The sequence below is a fragment of the Symphalangus syndactylus genome, chromosome 12 (assembly GCF_028878055.3).
Source record: "Symphalangus syndactylus isolate Jambi chromosome 12, NHGRI_mSymSyn1-v2.1_pri, whole genome shotgun sequence".
NCBI classification, from domain to species: Eukaryota; Metazoa; Chordata; class Mammalia; order Primates; family Hylobatidae; genus Symphalangus; species Symphalangus syndactylus.
In genome coordinates, this window is record NC_072441.2 from 80,085,427 (window position 1) to 80,103,784 (window position 18,358).

At 44.0% G+C, this 18,358-nt stretch overlaps 1 protein-coding gene across 6 annotated transcripts in view; it reads right to left on the minus strand.

The window, feature by feature from the left end:
- Window positions 1-9,235, minus strand: part of TDRKH (tudor and KH domain containing) — a 20,410-nt gene extending 11,175 nt beyond the window's left edge. For 4 of the 6 annotated variants that reach the window (XM_063626292.1, XM_063626293.1, XM_063626291.1 and 1 more), the window contains exons 1-3: window positions 9,097-9,199; window positions 1,602-1,750; window positions 179-285 (exon numbers count right to left, since the gene is read on the minus strand). In XM_063626292.1, coding sequence (XP_063482362.1) covers window positions 179-285; window positions 1,602-1,725 — 231 coding nt within the window. In that variant the 5' untranslated portion in view covers window positions 1,726-1,750; window positions 9,097-9,199. Of the gene's footprint in view, window positions 1-178; window positions 286-1,601; window positions 1,751-9,096 lie in introns of all 6 variants that reach the window. The other 2 variants (XM_063626294.1, XM_063626295.1) reach the window with 2 other exon arrangements.
- Between the last annotated feature and the right edge of the window lie 9,123 nt (window positions 9,236-18,358).

Sequence of the window (18,358 nt, forward strand, 5' to 3'; positions counted from 1 at the left end):
AGCGAAACTCCATCTCAAAAAAAAAATATATATATGTACACACACACACACACACACACAAACACACACACACACACAGCATGTGAATGTTTTGTGATATGGGGTCAGTGGAAGGAAACAAGAAATCAGTAAACAGAATCAATCCTTGGGAAAGCAGACTGCCTACTCACACACTTACTTGTTTAATATTGGCTCCTTGCCGGCCAATGATGAGTTTCACAGCCTCCTGGGGAACCCGCATCTCTATCTCAATGTCATCTTCCCCAACAAATGTCAGCCGCTCTTCTGCACAGATCATTGTTCATCAGATCAGACTTAGATAACACCCAAAGCTATTATAACTACCAGTCCTCCCCAGAATCTGGCTGTCAAAGAGACACTGATCCAAGAGATAAAGTGAGGATCTCAACCATAACAACAAGGAAAAGTGGCATCTGAATGGGAATTAGAAGGTCCCAAAGGATCAGAGATGGGCATTTTCTCTGGGATGTTGTTTCAGATGCTAAAATGGGAAAAGGAGACTCTGCAATAAAGAGGTGCTGGGGTTTGGGCCAACTACTTCTCCCAAGACATGACTATTGGAGAAGAATGAAGGCCAAAAGTTACCTGAGGGGTCCATTAGGCTCAGAACTTCTCCTGACTGATATGTACATAAGTCATTTCTCTAGGTCCTATTCTCTAGATCTAGCCTTTGAGGTAAGTGCGTTCTACTAACAATTAATTAGAGAAAAGGAATATATAAAAAAGATGAGTATAGAAATTAAAAAAGCACTCTTTGCTGTGTTGATGTTGCTGAAGAAAACACATCGATGGAGTTATAAAATGAATTCATTTCATAGACTAGCTTACTTTGCTATGTAAGAACATAGCAAAGACTAGGCCAGGTGCAGTGGCTCATGCCTGTAATCTCAGCACTTTGGGAGGCCGAGGCAGGTGGATCACTTGAGGTCAGCCACCCTGGTGGTGAAACCCCATCTCTACTAAAAATACAAACATTAGCCAGGAGTGGTGGCGCACGCCTGTAATCCCAGCTACTAGGGTGGCTGAGGCAGGACAATTGCTTGAACTCAGGAGGCAGAGGTTGCGGTGAGCTGAGATTGCTCCACCGCACTCCAATGTGGGTGACAGAGTGAGACTCTGTCTCAAAGAAAAAAAAAAAAAGACTAAATAATTTTAGTCAAAGATTTCTCACAGAAAGTCAATTACAATACCTGGGTCAGGCATGGAGACACATGCCTGTAACCCTAGCACTTTGGGAGGCCGAGGCAGGTGGGTTGCTTGAGCTCAGGAGTTCAAGACCAGCCTGGGCAACATGGCAAAACCCCATCTTTACAAAAACTACAGGCCTGTGGTCCCAGCTACTTGGAGGCTGAGGTGGGAGGATTGCTTGAGCCCAGGAGGTCGACACTACAGTGAGCCAAGATTGTGCCACTGTATGCCAGGCTAGGTGACAGAGTGAGACCCTGTCTCAAAAAAACCCCACAAAAAACCCCAAAACAAAAAACACACAATACCTGGCAAGGAAAGAGTTTTTTTTTCAATTTAACAAGGCAGGAGCATGTCTGAACATTTTCACATGCACAGTCATAGGGTTCACATACCTCTGCTTTCCCTATACCTGCGGTATAGGATATAGGCAATTGTTGCACTGGCTGGGATCCCAAGGCCCAGGGCTATCTTCTGAATGGTGGACAGGCTTGTCCAAGAAGTCCGTTCAGTAGACATTTTCTGCTGTACTCTGACTTATATCCTGAAACAAGCAAAGCAGGGAAAAGAGAGAGGTTTCATCCAATCCTTGTATGAATAGCAGAGAGGCATGGGAGCACATTATTACTGAGAAGACTACTACTGCCTACCTTCCAATTTCAAGAGCTTCAGCAATTTCAAAATTTATTTCATATAAAAAGGGCTCAGGGTATTTTTTAAAAGTTAGCTAAGGTACACATAGAATTAAAGAGAAGCATACTTCACTTTCCCCACCCAAGTCAGTTTTAAAAGACAAAAAAAAAACCTAAATGAATCAAATATTTAAAATATATATACTTAGATTTCATATTAAATTATTTAAAATTACTTATCTAAGTCCTTTTATGCCTCCAGGGCTTTCCAGAAGCTGCTGCCTCTGCAAGAAATGCCATTCCAGGCTTAGTAAAGGCCTTACTATTTATCTTTGTTGGAAGTACAGTCTTCATTTACTGTCTCTACTTTTGGTTTCTATATATTTACTCCTTAATGAACAGTGAAATGGGGTTCTTCCCTGCTCCATCACCAAAACTGGAACTTCCCAGATAATCAACCTAGAGGGCATGCCTGGAGCCTTATCTCGCCCATCTCTCTGTGGTAGCAGGAAGGTGGCCACTCCCTCCACAAAACTCTTTCCTTGGTTTCTCTGCCCTCTTTCTCTTGGTTTCCTCTTATTTCCCTGGAGGGTCCTTCCAAGTTTGGGCTTCTCATCCTGTGCCATCAATTGTTAATGTCACTCTGCTCTCTGTAGACCATTTCATCCACATATGTGGGTTCAATTACTACCTATATGTTAATGACATCAACAATGCTGGATCTGGCCTGATTCAGAAGCTCAAATCTTATTTAGACCACTGCAGTGGCCTTCTTACAGACTTTCGTGCTGAGTTTCTCTCTGACACTGTATCTTCATTTTGCTGCCAAGCAAATTTTAACATGTTCCTCATTATATTTCCTTATTCCACATAGTTTCTCAGCCTCCCTCTCCACTCAAACGTCTTGTGCTGCCTCCTCCAACCTCTCTCAATTGAGGTCCTTGCTTTCTATTTCACTAAAACAGAAGAGCATTCAGAGAAAATATCCACAAGCTTCTACACATTTGCCCACCTTCCTCCACCTGTGCCTAAATGCTTGCTGTTCTCTCCTGTGACCACAGATGAACTGTCTCTGCTCCTAGCACTGAAGTCTTTCATAAAAGCACTGCTCCACAAGTTCTCCTTGCTTCTCCTGCATGATTAACATTTTCTTTCCTCTCTACTGGACAGTCCCATCAGCAGACAAACATTCTCCATTTTTAAAGAAAACACTTCGTGGATTTCACTTCAACTATTTCTCATTTCTTTTCTTCCTTTTAAAGGAAAACTCGAGTGTCAATATATCTGTCCTCAAGTTCTTTTCTTAAATCCACTCTAACTGCTCACATCAGGGTCACCAATGATTTCATACTGCTCAATCCAAAGATCGATGCTCAGTTCCCATCTTACCAGATGTCCCCACAGTATTTGGCACAGCTGGTGATTCCCTCTTCTCTGAAACACTTTCTCCATAGCACACCCTCCTGGTTTTCCTCTTTCTTTTCTGGCTATTCCATCAGTCTCCCAGTTGCTGGTTTCTTCACATTTTTCTAACCTCTAAACACTGGAGTGCCTCAGGGATCTGTCCTTCGCCCTCTTCTCTGTTCTACCTCACTTCCTTGGTGATCTCAAGTCTCATTCACAGACTGGCTTTAACTCCTAATCTATATGCTGATAACTTCCAAATTAATAGATCCATGTAGGACCTTTCTCAACTGCCTACATGGATCTCCATTTGATGTCTAATAGACATCTCAACACTGAGCTCCTAATTCACCCCCTTCCCATAATCTTTGCCATCTCAGCAAATGGCAATTCCCTTTTTTTTTTTTTTTTGAGACAAGGTCTTTCTCTGTTGCCAGGCTGGAGTGACATGGAGTGCAGTGGCGCAATCATGGCTCACTGCAGCCACAACCTCTGGGCTCAAGCACTCCTCCCATCTCTCAGCCTCCCAGTAGCTGAGACTACAGGTGCATGCCACCATGCCTGGCTAATTTTTGTATTTTTTGTAGAGACAGGGTTTCACCATGTTGCCCAGGCTGGTCTGGAACTCCTGGGCTCAAGTGATCCACCAACCTCAGCCTTCCAAAGTGCTGAGATTACAGGTGTGAGCCACTGTGCTCTGCCTCGACTGCATTCTCTTACTCCCTTAGTCATCCTTTCTCTCACACTGCACACCTAGCCTGTCAACAAATCTTATTTGCTCTACCTTCAAATTATCCAGAATCTGACCACTTTTTCTCTTTGCAGTTCTATGACCCTGCTCTAAAACACCATTATCTTTTCCCTAGATTACTGCATTGTTTAATTACATTCCTGCCTTTGCCATTGTCCATTCAATTTATTCTCAACACAAGAACTGGGGTAAGTACTATGTGCTAGATGCTACTGTGGCACTAAAGACACAAAAATGAAAAGACAAATGTGTTGAGTAGCTACTATGCCAGGCAAATTACATAATTTTATTTTATAGTCATATAACCCTGTAAGGCAGGAAATATTAATCCCATAGAAGAGTACCCATGTTTGAAGAGGTTATCTAATCTCTAACCCAGAGTCTGGGTTATTATGTGCTTCTAAAAAAACCTTGTAAAGTGATTTTAGAAATCCTTCCCCACTCTTCCTTTTACCTAAACTCAGGGTAACAGCACCTGTATTTTTATTCTTTATTTTGATCAACATATTCAATTCAAAATTAATACTGGTAGAAAGTACTGTAGGTGGTTAAAAAACACTGAAGACTAAAAAACCAAAGATAGGTGATAAAAAACTGAAAACTAAATATCTGTATTTCCAGATATTACAATCTAGTAGAACAAAGCAAGCTGGCTTTAAATGAGATTTGCTTAAAAATGAGTAAATGTAACTTATGCCATAATTTACCTCCAAGTACAAAAATTCAACCCAAATAATTATAATAAACAAAAATGTATTTCACCCTGGGGGGAAAAACTGGCTACATCCTGGTAAGGCTAAAAACATACTCATTAATACAAAACTTACTCTGGAATAAAACTTAGGCTTTCAGGGAAAGCACAGTCAATCTGGAAGAGCAAAGAGAGAAAGGAGAACATCTAGCACTGAAATCTCACTGAGGGCAGATATAGTCAGGTAAGGGAGGCTGGAGGTAGATTTCTTACAACAGTCATCCTCTTATCCTCGAGGAATATGTTCCAAGAACCCCAGTGGATGCCTTGGAGTACTGAAAACTATAGGTTTTTTCAATCTGATAACCAAGATGGCTACTAAGTGACTAAGAGGTGGGTAGCATATACAGCACGGATATGCCGGACAAAGGCAGGATTCTCGTCTGGGCCAGGATGGAGATTTCACCATGCTAGTCAGAATGGTGCACAGTTTAAAACTTAAGAATTGTTTACTTATGGAACTTCCCATTTAATCTTTTTGGACCAGGATTGACTATGGGTAAGTGAAAGTAAAACCACAGAGAAGGGGAGACTACTACACTGTCATACAGATGACCAGAATTTGCATCTGGTCTCACAGTTTTACTGATCAATAGAACCAAATAAAGTTCTTCAGAGAACTACCAGAAGCTTGCCAAATCTATTTTTTCTATATCCTGGTTTTAAACAAATTTAATCCACCTTCTTGCCCAGACTCACAGCCTGAGCAAAAAATAAAACCGCCTTTTACTACCCGGGGTGGGGGGTGGGTACCTCTTTTCAAGTGTGTTGTCTATTTTGGGTCATTAGTTACTCAGTAAATTCAGTATATCATTTTTAGAGACTATCAATCAGAGGGAATACTGTTCTCTCCCGACCTTTTTAGAATGCAGGACAGAAAGGGTTGAGTTTAACGTAGGCTGTTTGTTTTCATTTATGAGGTTCTTTCCCCAACTCATTGGATGAGCATTAGCTTCTCTTTTTTTAAATAGGCTGCAGATAAAAGCTTTTACCATCCTGAAAGTTTGGATGGTATTATATAAGCGTCTTTGTATATACAAAAGGAAAGGAAACAAGTTGTTTCATAAAGGAGTTTTTTGACTTAAATAATTCTTGAATACATACCTCCCAAACTGCTACTTTCCTACATTGAGATGGTTTATTCTTGGTGTCTAGAAAGGATTTGACTTCTTTTGTCCCGATTACTTTAGATATATATATTTTTTGAGACGGAGTCTCACTCTGTTGTCCAGGCTGCAGTGCAGTGGCACAATCTCAGCTCACTGCAACCTCTGCCTCCTGGGTTCAAGCGATTCTTCTGCCTCAGCCTAACGAGTAGCTGGGACTACAGGCACCCGCCACCATGCCCGGCTAATCTATGTATTTTTAGTAGAGACAGGGTTTCACCATATTGGCCAGGATGGTCTCGAACTGCTGACCTCGTGATCCGCCCACCTCGGCCTCCCAAAGTGCTGGGATTACAGGCGTGAGCCACTGCGCCTGGCTTAGGTATTTTCTTATATGACCACTAAAGTGCAAAGCTTGTTTCCATTATTAATGCGTCTTGGTTAAATAGTGCTAGCTCCTTCTTGTGTGCTGAGCATGTTGGGGACAGAAGGAGGAAGAAGAATTTCTACTTGGAAACATTCATAGTCTAGGAAACATAAACACCAAAACAGGCTGGGCACAGTAGCTCATGCCTGTTAATCCCAGCACTTTGAAAGGCTGAGGTAGGAGGACTGCTTGAGACCAAGTACTCAAGACTAGCCTGGGCAACATAGTGAGACTCTGTTTCTACAAAAAAAAAAAAAAAATTAGCTGGGCGTGGTGGTGCACACCTGTAGTTCCAGCTACTCAGGAGGCCGAGGTGGGAGGATGGCTTGAGCCCAGGAGGTGGACGCTGCAGTAAACTGATCACACCACTGCACTCCACCCTGGGCAACACAGCAAGAATTTGTCTCAAGGGGTTAAAAAAAAAAAAAAGTATAGGGCAAGATGTGTGTAGGTTATACACAAATAATATGCATCTTATACAAGGGACATGAGCATCTACGGATTTGGGTTCTGCGGGGTTCCCGGAACCAATCCCCTGCAGATAAGGAAGGGAGGGACGACTGTATAAATTCTTGGTCAATGAGACAGTTGAAAGGAGCTGGAACCTTAAGGTTTATTTCTTAGATGGTGTATAGTTGAAAATCATCTCATTAAAATACAACTCAATTTTTTTCTGCAAACCTATACTACATGAATGAACTGCAGTAAATGGACATTTATTCAAGCCAATAAATATCGAGTTCTGATGTGTGCTTGACCCTGGGGACACAACAGTCAAGACAGACTTGGCAGCTGCCTTCATGGAGTTTCCCATCTGGCAAGGAAGATCTTGATAGGCAGGAGTCTTTAGCTCTTAAAGGCTTTGGGAAACTGAAATCTAGCCCTGTGAACAAGAATAAACTGGATTTGTATTTTCATGCTGTCTGCTTTTAAAAACTGGCCATACTTGATGCTTATGGGGCGTAGAAATCACAAGATTTTATAACTAGAAGGGACTACAGAACTTATTTGATTCCATTAATAACGCAGCAATTTGGGAAACTGCGGCTAAGGGATAGAAAAGGATTGATCTAAGGTCACACAGCTCATTAGTCATTTCTACACAATACAGTGCGCAAGGGAAATAAGTCTGTTTTGATGGCCAGTCATAATCACACCTCTTTACAGAGGCCCAAAGGACCAGCAGCACCTTTGTTTTCCAGTTCTGACACTATCAAGATCAAGTGCAGAAAGGCCTCTGTAGCCAAGGCCCCTCAATCTCAACCCCCTACACTGGGTTCAGTTACATTGCTACGGGCTTCCACAGAATCCCCAATATCCCTTGATAACACATGCCATGCTTGTCATTCTTGATTAACATCTGTGTCCGTGGTGGAGAATTGAAGGCAGTAACCGTGGCTGCAGGAGACCAATCAGGGACTACTCCAGGTGTCAATGATGGAGTTGGAGAGTAGATGAATTGGAAAGTTTGTTGTTGTTTATTTAGAGACAGAGCCTTGGTCTGTCACCCAGGATGGAATGCAGTGCATGATCATAGCTCACTGCAGCCTTGAACTCCCGCAGTTGTCCGGCGTAGCTGAGATTATAGGCGCGGTTTTGGCCGACTTCTATTTGAAGCAAAAGGTAAATTTCACTAACTCCTCTTCAAACATTACAAATGAATTTGTGCTAATTGAGTTATCAGCTGATGTCTCAAAAAATGAGACACTACTTGATCTGTCACTATGGTTTGTTCACAATTTTCATATCCTTTCAGTTATGTTTCTCTTAAAGAGAAATGGAAAATAATACAATGCAAACGGGGATAACTGCATAGTACTGACTGCTAGCTTGTGTTTGATTTTATTACTTAAAAATTGAATGGGAAGGAGGAAGATACTAGAACTTAAGACCACCGTTTCTAGGGGAAGCTAAGAAGAGAAGATAAGGATCATTGCTCAGTGAGGAATGTGGTTAGATAATGGTTTTCAGTAAAAGCTAACTTCGAAATTCTCTGACATTTGTATTGAACAATTGCCAAAAACTATCTGATATGCATCGCTAAGGCTTACCTTATCATTTAAAATGACAGGAGTCAAATAGGATGTGATCAGGAGTCAAATCACATTGTTAGCTCCATGAAAGCATAGACAACTCATTCCAGTATCTCCTAATAACCAGAACCTACAAAGAACCTACAACGTGGTGACATGCTTGAATCGAAGCAGCTCAATGTTCTCATCCTTGGTACGTTTATTTTAAATTCAGGAGAAAAAAAAAAGTGTCAACCCCTTTCTCTCAAAACAAGGAAAGGGTCTAAAAGTCAGTCTTTGAAATAGGGGTCTCCAGCCAACCCCCACTATGATACCTGCATTAAGGAATGAGGGATACTGGAAAAACAAAAACCCCAATGTATTATTCTGACGACTGTAAACAGCCATCCTATTAGCGATAACCAAAGAAAAAGCTGGGGAAAGTTAAAGGCAAAGTGATATATGGATGGCAGCTCTCAGTCTCAAAAAGGCCCAGTGGAAGAGTCTGAACTGACTCAGGGCAAACACAAACGCTCCCGCACCGGGTCCGTTGTGGCGTAAGCGGGTGACCGGAGCATTTTCCTCAGATACAGTTACGAGTTCCCAGTGGGTCAAGTTGCCCCTGGGCGGCGTCTCACAGCCCAGAGCTCTGACTCCCTCGCTGCGCCCCACACCCTTCCCTCGCCCCGGGGCACGCCAGACCCCTCCCTTCCATCTATCCCGCATTTCCGTCTCCTAGTGGCCAGGGCTGCCCATGACCCTGTCTTTCCCACTCCCCAAACCTTCGCTCTCCATCCCCGCCTTTACCGCTGCTCCAGTCAGCCGTCGAGTGCGCTGCCTCGCGCCTCACCCCAGCTGCAGCCACCAGCGCCGCCGCCTCCCACTCACTCGGCGATAGAGAGCCCCGCCGGCGGCGCTTCAGCCGCCACTTCTCCGCCCCCGCAGCCCGACAGCACCAATCAACACCCTGCTCGCAGTCCGACCAATCGCCTTCTCCCGTCACAACCAATCCTTCCGCGGGCTGCCCCTGAGCGACGTGGCTGCTGCTGGCCACTGCCCAATTACCCGGATGGAATCCAAAGCAGGCCCACCCTATCAGCCAATAAGCTCCAGGAAAAGCAGATGTTGTTAATTGAGACCGCACCTGCTGAGAATTAAACAGCCAATTACAAGCTTCCCGGCGTTCTCGCAGACCACCTCTAGGCCAATTACCAAGGAGTTTTCTATCTTCTAACCCTTGGGGGAAAATCGGCGCTCCAGCAGCTGCGACCCAGGCGTGAGAGCGTTGAATCATGAGTGGCATCGTTCGCAAAAATTGGTGTCTTTGTACAAAGACCGTGCCACAACACAACTCAGTGACCATCGGGAGAGCAGCCTCATGATGGGCGATGCTCCATCAGTTGTTTCTCTTGCGACCTTTTGCATAGATCGGTCCGGCCCCGCATATGGTGATGAGGACTCAAGAGACACGGAAAAATGTTTTCTTTCTGGAAAACATGAAATAGGCTTTGTAGATGGACAGGAGGTCAAGGGACAAGCGGTGCGCCGCAGAGAGCGAGGACCTACTCTTCTATTCCTTTGCCGAGGCACGGACACACGGTGTGGCCCGAAACAGCGGCAGGAGAGTGAGACCCGAGCTCCGACCGCGTGGTAAGGGGGCGGCGGGCCGTAGGGGCGCCAGGGGCCCACCCTTCCCGGGGGATTCGAGGAAACGGGTCGAGGCGACAGCGTGAAGGCCTACGCCGGGGGGAGGGGGGGCGGTGGCGGGGGGCGTTTCTGTGGGGGCGAGGAAGGGAGCGGGTCTCCGCAGGCGGAAGTTTGCTTTGGAAGATTTTATTCCAGACGCTGTCCTGGTCCCTGGACCGTTAGGAACGGTTGGGTCCTGCTACCGCCTCCGTGGGGCGGGGAGCCTCGCGAGCCCGGCGCTGCGCCCTACTCGGTCCACCCTGTCCCCGCCCCGCGCTAGGGGCTCACCCTGGGGACAGAGGTCGGGCGATCCTGGTCACTGGGGGATCTTCCGCACTAGCTTCCATCACAATACCTGGCAGGTGATAAGCAATAAATGTTTGCTGAAAGAACGCAAGATTGTATCTTTTGTCAATTAGGGAGATGCCTTTGGGCCTCAGGTTTTGCTTTCTATTAATATAAAAATGTGTATGCGTTTTGAATAAGTAATACATTTACATTCTACAAAATTCAGAAGAAACAAGGTTATTATAGTGAATAAATCTTCCTTCCTTCAAGGCAACTAGGGTTACCACTTTCTTGTGAAAAATTTCACAAGATATTCTATAGTTAACGTGTGTATATGTGTAATATATAAAGTGTATATATATATACACACACACATATATACACACACACACATATATATATACACACACACATATTTTTTTAACCCAGTTGATAACATACATACTATTTTGCAACTTTCTTTGATACAGTCTGGAAATGTTTCCATAGCAGCATATACATATCTGCCTCATAGTGATAGTTTCATAGTATGCCTGAGGGATATATGAAGATATATTTAACCAGTCCTTTAACGTTTGATTGATATGCAAGGATACTTCATTTCCCTCTTGCATATCTGTATGATACTTAGAAATGCAAGTGCCAAGTTAAAGAAATGTGTGCATTGTTTTTTCATTTGGATAGATAAAGTTTTGCAAATTCCCTTCCTTCCACAAAGATTTTTATAATTTTCATCCCACCAGCAATTTTTGAAAATGATTTTAGTTAGTATTACCAAATTGCCTTCCCTGGAAGTTTTACCAATTTTGTCTCCCGTCAGCAATGTATGAAAAGAACCTGTTTGATGGCACACTGGTGCTGTTAAACTTTCTGACTTTTGACAATCTGATAGTGTAAATGCTATCTCATTGCAAGATAAAATTTCATTGCTCTTATAAGTAAAGTTGAGCATCTTTTAATATATTTAAATGACAATTTTTTTGTAAATTCTGTTCATATTTTTATTGGTTATAGGGTCATTTCTTAATACTTGCTGTTTGTATATAAGTTAAAAATATTTTCCCAGCCAGGTGCGGTGGCTCACGCCTGTAATCCCAGGACTTTGGGAGGCTGAGGCGGGCTGATCACCTGAGGTCAGGAGTTTGAGAACAGCCTGGCCAACATGCTGAAACCCCATCTTTACTAAAAATACAAAAATTAGCCGGTTGTGGTGGCAAGCGCCTGTAATCCCAGCTACTTGGGAGACTGAGGCAGGAGAATCGCTTGAACTGGGGAAGCGGCGGTTGCAGTGAGCCGAGATTGCCACTGCACTCCAGCCTGGGCAACAGAGCGAGACCCCGTCTCCAAAAAAACAAAAAAAGTATGTCCCTTTTCCCAGTTTCTTCTATGTATGTTGTTTATACATATAACAAGTATTTTCCCCTTTCCAAGTTTGTTCTATGTATATTGTATATTTTGAGGCTGGTCTCCAACTTCTGACCTCAGGTGATCAGCCTGCCTCAGCCTCCCAAAGTGCTAGGATTACAGGCCTGAGCCATTGCCCTCAGCCTGTTTATGGTTATTCTTTGCAAATTTTAAAAATTTTTACGTAATTGAGTTTATCAATATTTTCTTTGCTGATTTCTGGGTTTCTTTCTTTCTTTTTTTGAGACAGAGTCTCATTCTGTCACCCAGGCTGGAGTGCAGTGGCATTATCTTGGCCACTGTAATCTCTGCTTCCCAGGTTCAAGAGACTCTCGTGCCTCAGCCTCCTGAGTAGTTGGGATTACAGGCATGTACCGCCACACCTGGGTAATTTTTGTATTTTTAGTAGACTCGGAGTTTTGCTATGTTGGCCAGACTGGTCTCAAACTCCTGGCCTCAAGTGATCCGCCTGCCTTAGCCTCCCAAAATATTGGGATTAGAGGTGTGAGCCACTGCGCCTGGCCGACTTCTGTGTTTCATATAATTTTTAGTAAAGTCTCCCACTACTTAAGATTATTCTTAAAGCTCCTATGTTTTTTAAAAAGTACTTTGATAGTGTCTTTGTATATGTAAATATTTGATTCACCTGGAATTTATTTTGGTGTAAAGGTGTGAGATAGAGATCCAACTTTGTTTTGTTTTATTCAAATCCTTCTTATTGAAGAACCCATGTTTTCTCCATTGTTTTTGAATGCTACCTTTGTAATACCACATTGCCATATGTATTTGGGTCTATTTCTGGATTTTTTTCATTTTGTTCCATTGATCATTAAATTTTTTTTTTTTTTTTTTTTTTTTAGACGGAGTCTCACTCTGTCACCCAGGCTGGAGTGCAGTGGCGCAATCTTGGCTCACTGCAACCTCCAACTCCCCGGTTCAAGCGATTCGCCTGCCTTAGCCTCCTGAGTAGCTGGGACTACAGGTGCCTGCCACCACACCTGGCTAATTTTTTGTATTTTTAGTAAAGACGGGGTTTCACCGTGTTAGCCAGGATGGTCTCGATCTCCTGACCTGGTGATCCGCCCGCCTCGGCCTTCCAAAGTGCTGGGATTACAGGCATGAGCAACTGCGCCCAGCCTAAAAATTTTTAAAATTGTGTACATTATGTTTTTTATCACAATTTAAAAAATTAACTTATATACATGCAGAAAAATGCACAAATGACAAGTATATATCTTGATGAATTTTCACAAATGGAATACATTTGTGTAACCAGCAGCAGATCAAGAAACAGAACATTGCTAGTGCCCCAGAAGCCACTTGTGTGTTCCCTCACAGTCACTGCTCTTCTCAAGGACAACCACTCTTCTGACTCCTGATACCATAAACTAATTTTGCCTGTTCTTGCTTTTTATATAAAGAGAATCACAGAGTATGTACTCTTTTGTGTCTGGCTTCCTTTGTTCAAATTATTTCTGTGAGATTCAGCCATATTGTGTATAGTTTTAGTCCCTTCATTCTGACTACTGTGTAGTATAATATTGTGAGGCTATATTGAACAATAATTTACTTTTCTGTTACTGTTATTTTGACTCGAATCACATATTTTTAGATTATCTAAAGGAGAATGTATGATAAGAATCTTCCTATACATTCAAGTCATTGGTGCCCCATCAATAGAATTTTAGTTTTCATTGGCCGGGCGCAGTGGCTCACGCTTGTAATCCCAGCACTTTGGGAGGCTGAGGCGGGTGGATCACGAGGTCAGGAGATCGAGACCACGGTGAAACCTCGTCTCTACTAAAAATACAAAAAATTAGCCGGGCGTGGTGGCGGGCGCCTGTAGTCCCAGCTACTTGGAGAGGCTGAGGCAGGAGAATGGCGTGAACCCGGGAGGCGGAGCTTGCAGTGAGCCGAGATAGCGCCACTGCACTCCAGCCTGGGTGAAAAAGCGAGACTCTGTCTCAAAAAAAAAAAAAAAAAAAAAAAGAATTTTAGTTTTCATTATGTAGAATTTACATACTTCTTATTAAAATTATTCCTAGGTATTTGAGTGCCTTGATTGCTATAGCTATTTTTACTTTAAAAAAGGTAAAATGGTAGCTCAAATCCAAGGAAGAATGTGTCCAGTGTTGCTATAAAAATACAGACCTACTTTATGGGTCCATCTTCTTCTAGCTCCAGTGAAGGTGGGATGGGCAAAAAAGAGGAAATGAAGTCCCAAAAGGGGGTTTCACTTTATAGTTAAACCACAAGAGGAATTTATTTCTTTTTTAAGACAGAGTCTTGCTCTGTTGCCCAGGCTTGAGGCAATGGCATGATCTCTACTCACTGCAACCTCCACCTCCCAGGCTCAAGCGATCCTCCTGCCTCATCCTCCCAAGTAGCTGAGACTACAGACATGCACCACCACACCCGGCTAATTTTTGTCTTTTTAGCAGAGATGGGGTTTCACCATGTTGCCCAGGCTGGTCTCCAGCTCCTGGGCTCAAGGCATCCACCTGCCTTAGCCTCCCAAAGTGCTGGGATTACAGGAGTGAGTCAGTGTGCTCAGCCTCACAGGAGGAATTTCTTAATCGGAGCAGTGAAAAGCCAGGTGGCATCACTTTTCCCGGAATTTCTTTCTTTTTTTTTTTTTTTTTTTTGAGACGGAGTCTCACTCTATCATCCAGGCTGGAGTGCAGTGGCTCACTGCAACCTCTGCCTCCAGGGTTCAAGTGATCTTCCTGCCTCAGCCTCCCGAGTAGCTGGGATTATAGGTGCACACCACCACACCCAGCTAATTTTTGTGTTTTTAGTAGAGATGGGGTCTCACCATGTTGCCCAGGCTGATCTTGAACTCCTGATCTCAGGTGATCCACCTGCCTCAGCATCCCAAAGTGCTGGGATTACAGGTGTGAGCCACCACGATCTTATTTTAAAATAAGATTTATTTGATCTTATTTTAAAATCAGATTGAATTCTAACTTGCTGGGTAGGGAGGTTGGGGAGCAGAAGAAATAACTTCGAGTGAGCTGATGCCAAACTCACCCTCAAGTCACTGTACATTTGGGATTTGTCATCTAATTTCTCCTCTCAGATCCCAAATCAGGATTGAAAGATTGAATTGTGAGATGCTGGGATTGAGTGAACATCTCCAGTCCTAAGAGTCTATTCTGTTTCCCTGAAGGGTGTTCTGAGCAGGCTGTGGGAGGCATTAGGTGGAGTGAGTTAAGATAAGGTCTGGGTTGCCCAGAGGGTTCAGTGAGCAGGTGTTCCCTTTAGTAAACTGAAGCAGGAAAGTAGATCTTAGCTAGGGATCTGGGCAGTGAGGGGCTCTCAAATACAAGGAGCCTGGCTCCAGAGCCTTGGCTGCCCACAGAGTTCCCTCCCTGTACAACATACGAATGATTCATTCAAGCGCTGTTCAGCTGTCTGAGTCTGAAAAACAGCACTCATCTCTCCTGTTGCCCATCGTAGGAGTCACCCCCTCCTCCCCACTTAAGCCTCTTCACCAGAAACCAGCGACTGGGAGCATGAGCCTTAGTGTCCTCACTTATACTGGTGCTACTATTCAATCTTTAGACCAGATTGAATTGTGGCAGATGCCCTAGGAAAGAATTCTCCTCAGCCTCTCTGACCACCACCACCCAGCTCTATCTTCCTACTTAATTCCCCTTACGAAGCAATTTGGAGGAACAGGACCAAGGAGTCCCTGTTTTCAGAGACTCTCCAGCCTGAGTCACCACCATACTGACTTCTTACAGCAAGAGTTCCACCCAAAGTCTCTTGCCTGTCCCTCAGATTGGTGCTGGTGGGAGAAGGGGACAGGGGAGGAGAGAATGATGGAGCATTTTTGTGTTTTCTTGCTGGGCCCATTGAAATACCTGCTCTTACCTGTGCTGACATCCACTTTGAACAGTAGTCCTTCTCAGCCTTGTCTCTTTGCCTCTAATGGACCCTGGGGAGCAAAGGTGGCCTGAGGCCTCAGAGTTTCCGCTGCAACCTGTGGCTTCTTATAGCAGAATTTTTAACCTATATTCTATGGAGTCTGTGATGGCTTCAGAATAACTGGATAATTTACAAACATTTTTGTTCATAGCTTGCATCAGGAATTCTCAGAGGGGTCTGTGACTCAAAAAAGTTGAGGATCATTGCTTAGCTGGGCTCTCATCTCCTGAATCAGGGATCCAGCACAGCACAGGAAATAGAAGTCAGAAATAGAGAAAGATTGTATCGGGGACGGAAATGTGAAGTGCTGAGATGGTGCCACAGTATCTTTGGGTCCAGAGTTCTCTCTCAGCTCAGGTAAGACCATGTCTGAGATGGAAGAGAGAGGGGTAGAAGGAGGGCAGGATGGAATGTCCTCAGAAGGGTTCTGTCAAGCAGGGGTGGGCAGAAGGTAGGCAGAGTCAAATTCTTCTCCAATCTGAAATAGCTCACAGATTGTTCCGCCAATCTGTGCAACCTCTCTCTAACCTAGGAGGTTGTTGAGGTTAGAACCCAGAAAAGAACTAGGAAATCTGAAGCCTCCATCTCAGAGAATCCTTTGCTGGAAGCCAGGCATTTCACTGCAGTCCATTTACTCCCTGGAATTTCTGCTCCTTTCTACCAGTCCCTGAGGCAGAGGCTGTAAGGACATTGGGAGAGGGGACTGAGAAGAGAGAGTAAAAACAAAGAAAAACCCCAACCTCCTGAATCAGGTGCATTAGAGTTAATGAAGAAGGTAAGGACCAATAACTTAGCCCAGTCCCCCCTGAAAGTTCAGAGTGGTTGGGTTGGAAGATTTCCCCTTTCTTACAGGTCGTGTCCTGCGACTGAAAGGCCCTGGGAGAGAGACCCGTGAGGGTGTGGCAGTGAGGATGGCAGTGTGGTGGAAAGGGGGAGTTTTCAATCAGACTGCCATGAGCTCAAATAGCTAGTTACTATTTACTAACTAGCTCTGCGCACTTGAGCACTTACTCTATTTGACCTTTAGTTTCATCAGCTAAGATGCCTCCCTACTTTGTAGGGTTGATGTAAGGATTAAAGAAGAAAATATATATAAAGCCACTGACAGAGAATAGGTCCTCAATAAATGTTATTTTCTTCTCTTTGAACTGCTGTCCCACCCTGGGCAGTGCCTCCATTAGATTGTCCCCATGATGTGGTACCATACATCCCTGCACATGGTCCACAAAACTTCTGCACACACACCACCCACTCATGTCCTTGGCTGCATTTGCACACTCATCAGCACACACACAGCAGCCTGTGCCATCACAGCTGAGCTGAGGGCAGTCTTCCCAACAGGTAAGATGAGGGACTGGCATGCTAACGCTTGGACAAGCTGTGGAAGTGCTCATCAGAGTAAGCTTGTTACCTGAATGGGCTTCAGCCCTCAAAAGTGTTCTGGAAAAGCTGTGAAAGGAGACAAAGGGGCTGTGGTGAGACTAATTCCGTAGGCATTTCCTTGAGATTAAATGTGTTTCTTGAGGGATACTTCGTCCACCCACCACTGCCAAGGAGACCTTAGTCTATGCCCCGGTTGCAATGTCTGAAGCTTTGCTGTCCAATATGGTAGCCGTTGGCCACATGTGGCTATTGAATGCTTATAAAGGTAGGTGGTACAGCTGAGGAATGGAATTTTAAATTTATTTAATTTAAAATTTAAGACAGATATTCGATTCAGTTATTGGAAAATGTTTTATGTTTGAAAAAACTTCGATGTGTGAATCCACTTTCTCAACAGTGACCTGTATGAAATACAGATTTTTCTGGTGAAAACTTAGTAACTGAATTGAGATGTTGAGATGTACTGTAAGTGTAAAATATACACTGGATTTTAAAGACCTAATATGAAAAAATGTTAAATATTTTATGATTGATTTTTATATTGATAATATATTGAAATGATAATAGTTTGGGTATATTGGGTTAAATAAAATAAGTATTTAAATGTATCCGTTTCATTTTGATTTTTTAATGTAGTAGCTACTAGAAAATTTGAAATCACATATGTGACTTAGATTCTGTGTCTGTTGGGTAGCTCTGCTCTGGAGACTTTGAGACTTCAGAGACCTTGGGCAGCAGCATGTCCCAGCGCCAGACAGTCATCTGTTCCCCACTGTGTCAGGGGCTTCCCAGAGAAGATTTCTCTGAACAGCATTGCTGCTTCCGCATTGCAGAGAGGGCAACTAGAGTGAGAACCTTCAGCGTCTGACTCCCAAGTCCCAACCTAATAAGCTGCTGGTGGAAGGTTATGGAAAGGAATGGGAGGGCTGTGCCCCAGGAAATCTGTCTGGTACATTATACACTAAAGAAGGGGAAGTTGCTGGGATGCTGATTGAGTTGTGTGTGCATGGTGGGTGGGGAGATTGCAGGCCCAGGGAAACTCGTTTCTCAAGCAGGTCAGTTTCTCCAGCCTCGCTCTCCTGTCTGCCTGGTTCTCACATTCACCTCTGGTACTAACTACCCCCATATTCCTATCTCTGCCCCACTAAAGAGCGGCCTGCCTGTGAAGTCCAGCTTCACCTCCTCAGTGGCTCTGAGTGTCTCACCTGTCGGGCAGTTTGAGCTGGGAATCTTCTAATGAGTGGAGTCTCCTCAGAGCAAGGACAACAACAGCAGGAATCAACTAGAAAGCTCACAATGCTTGCATCTGGTTTGGTGTAGGGGTGGGTGGGAGGAAACTAAGGACGCTGGGTAGATGCTGCTGCTCAGAAAGGCTCCC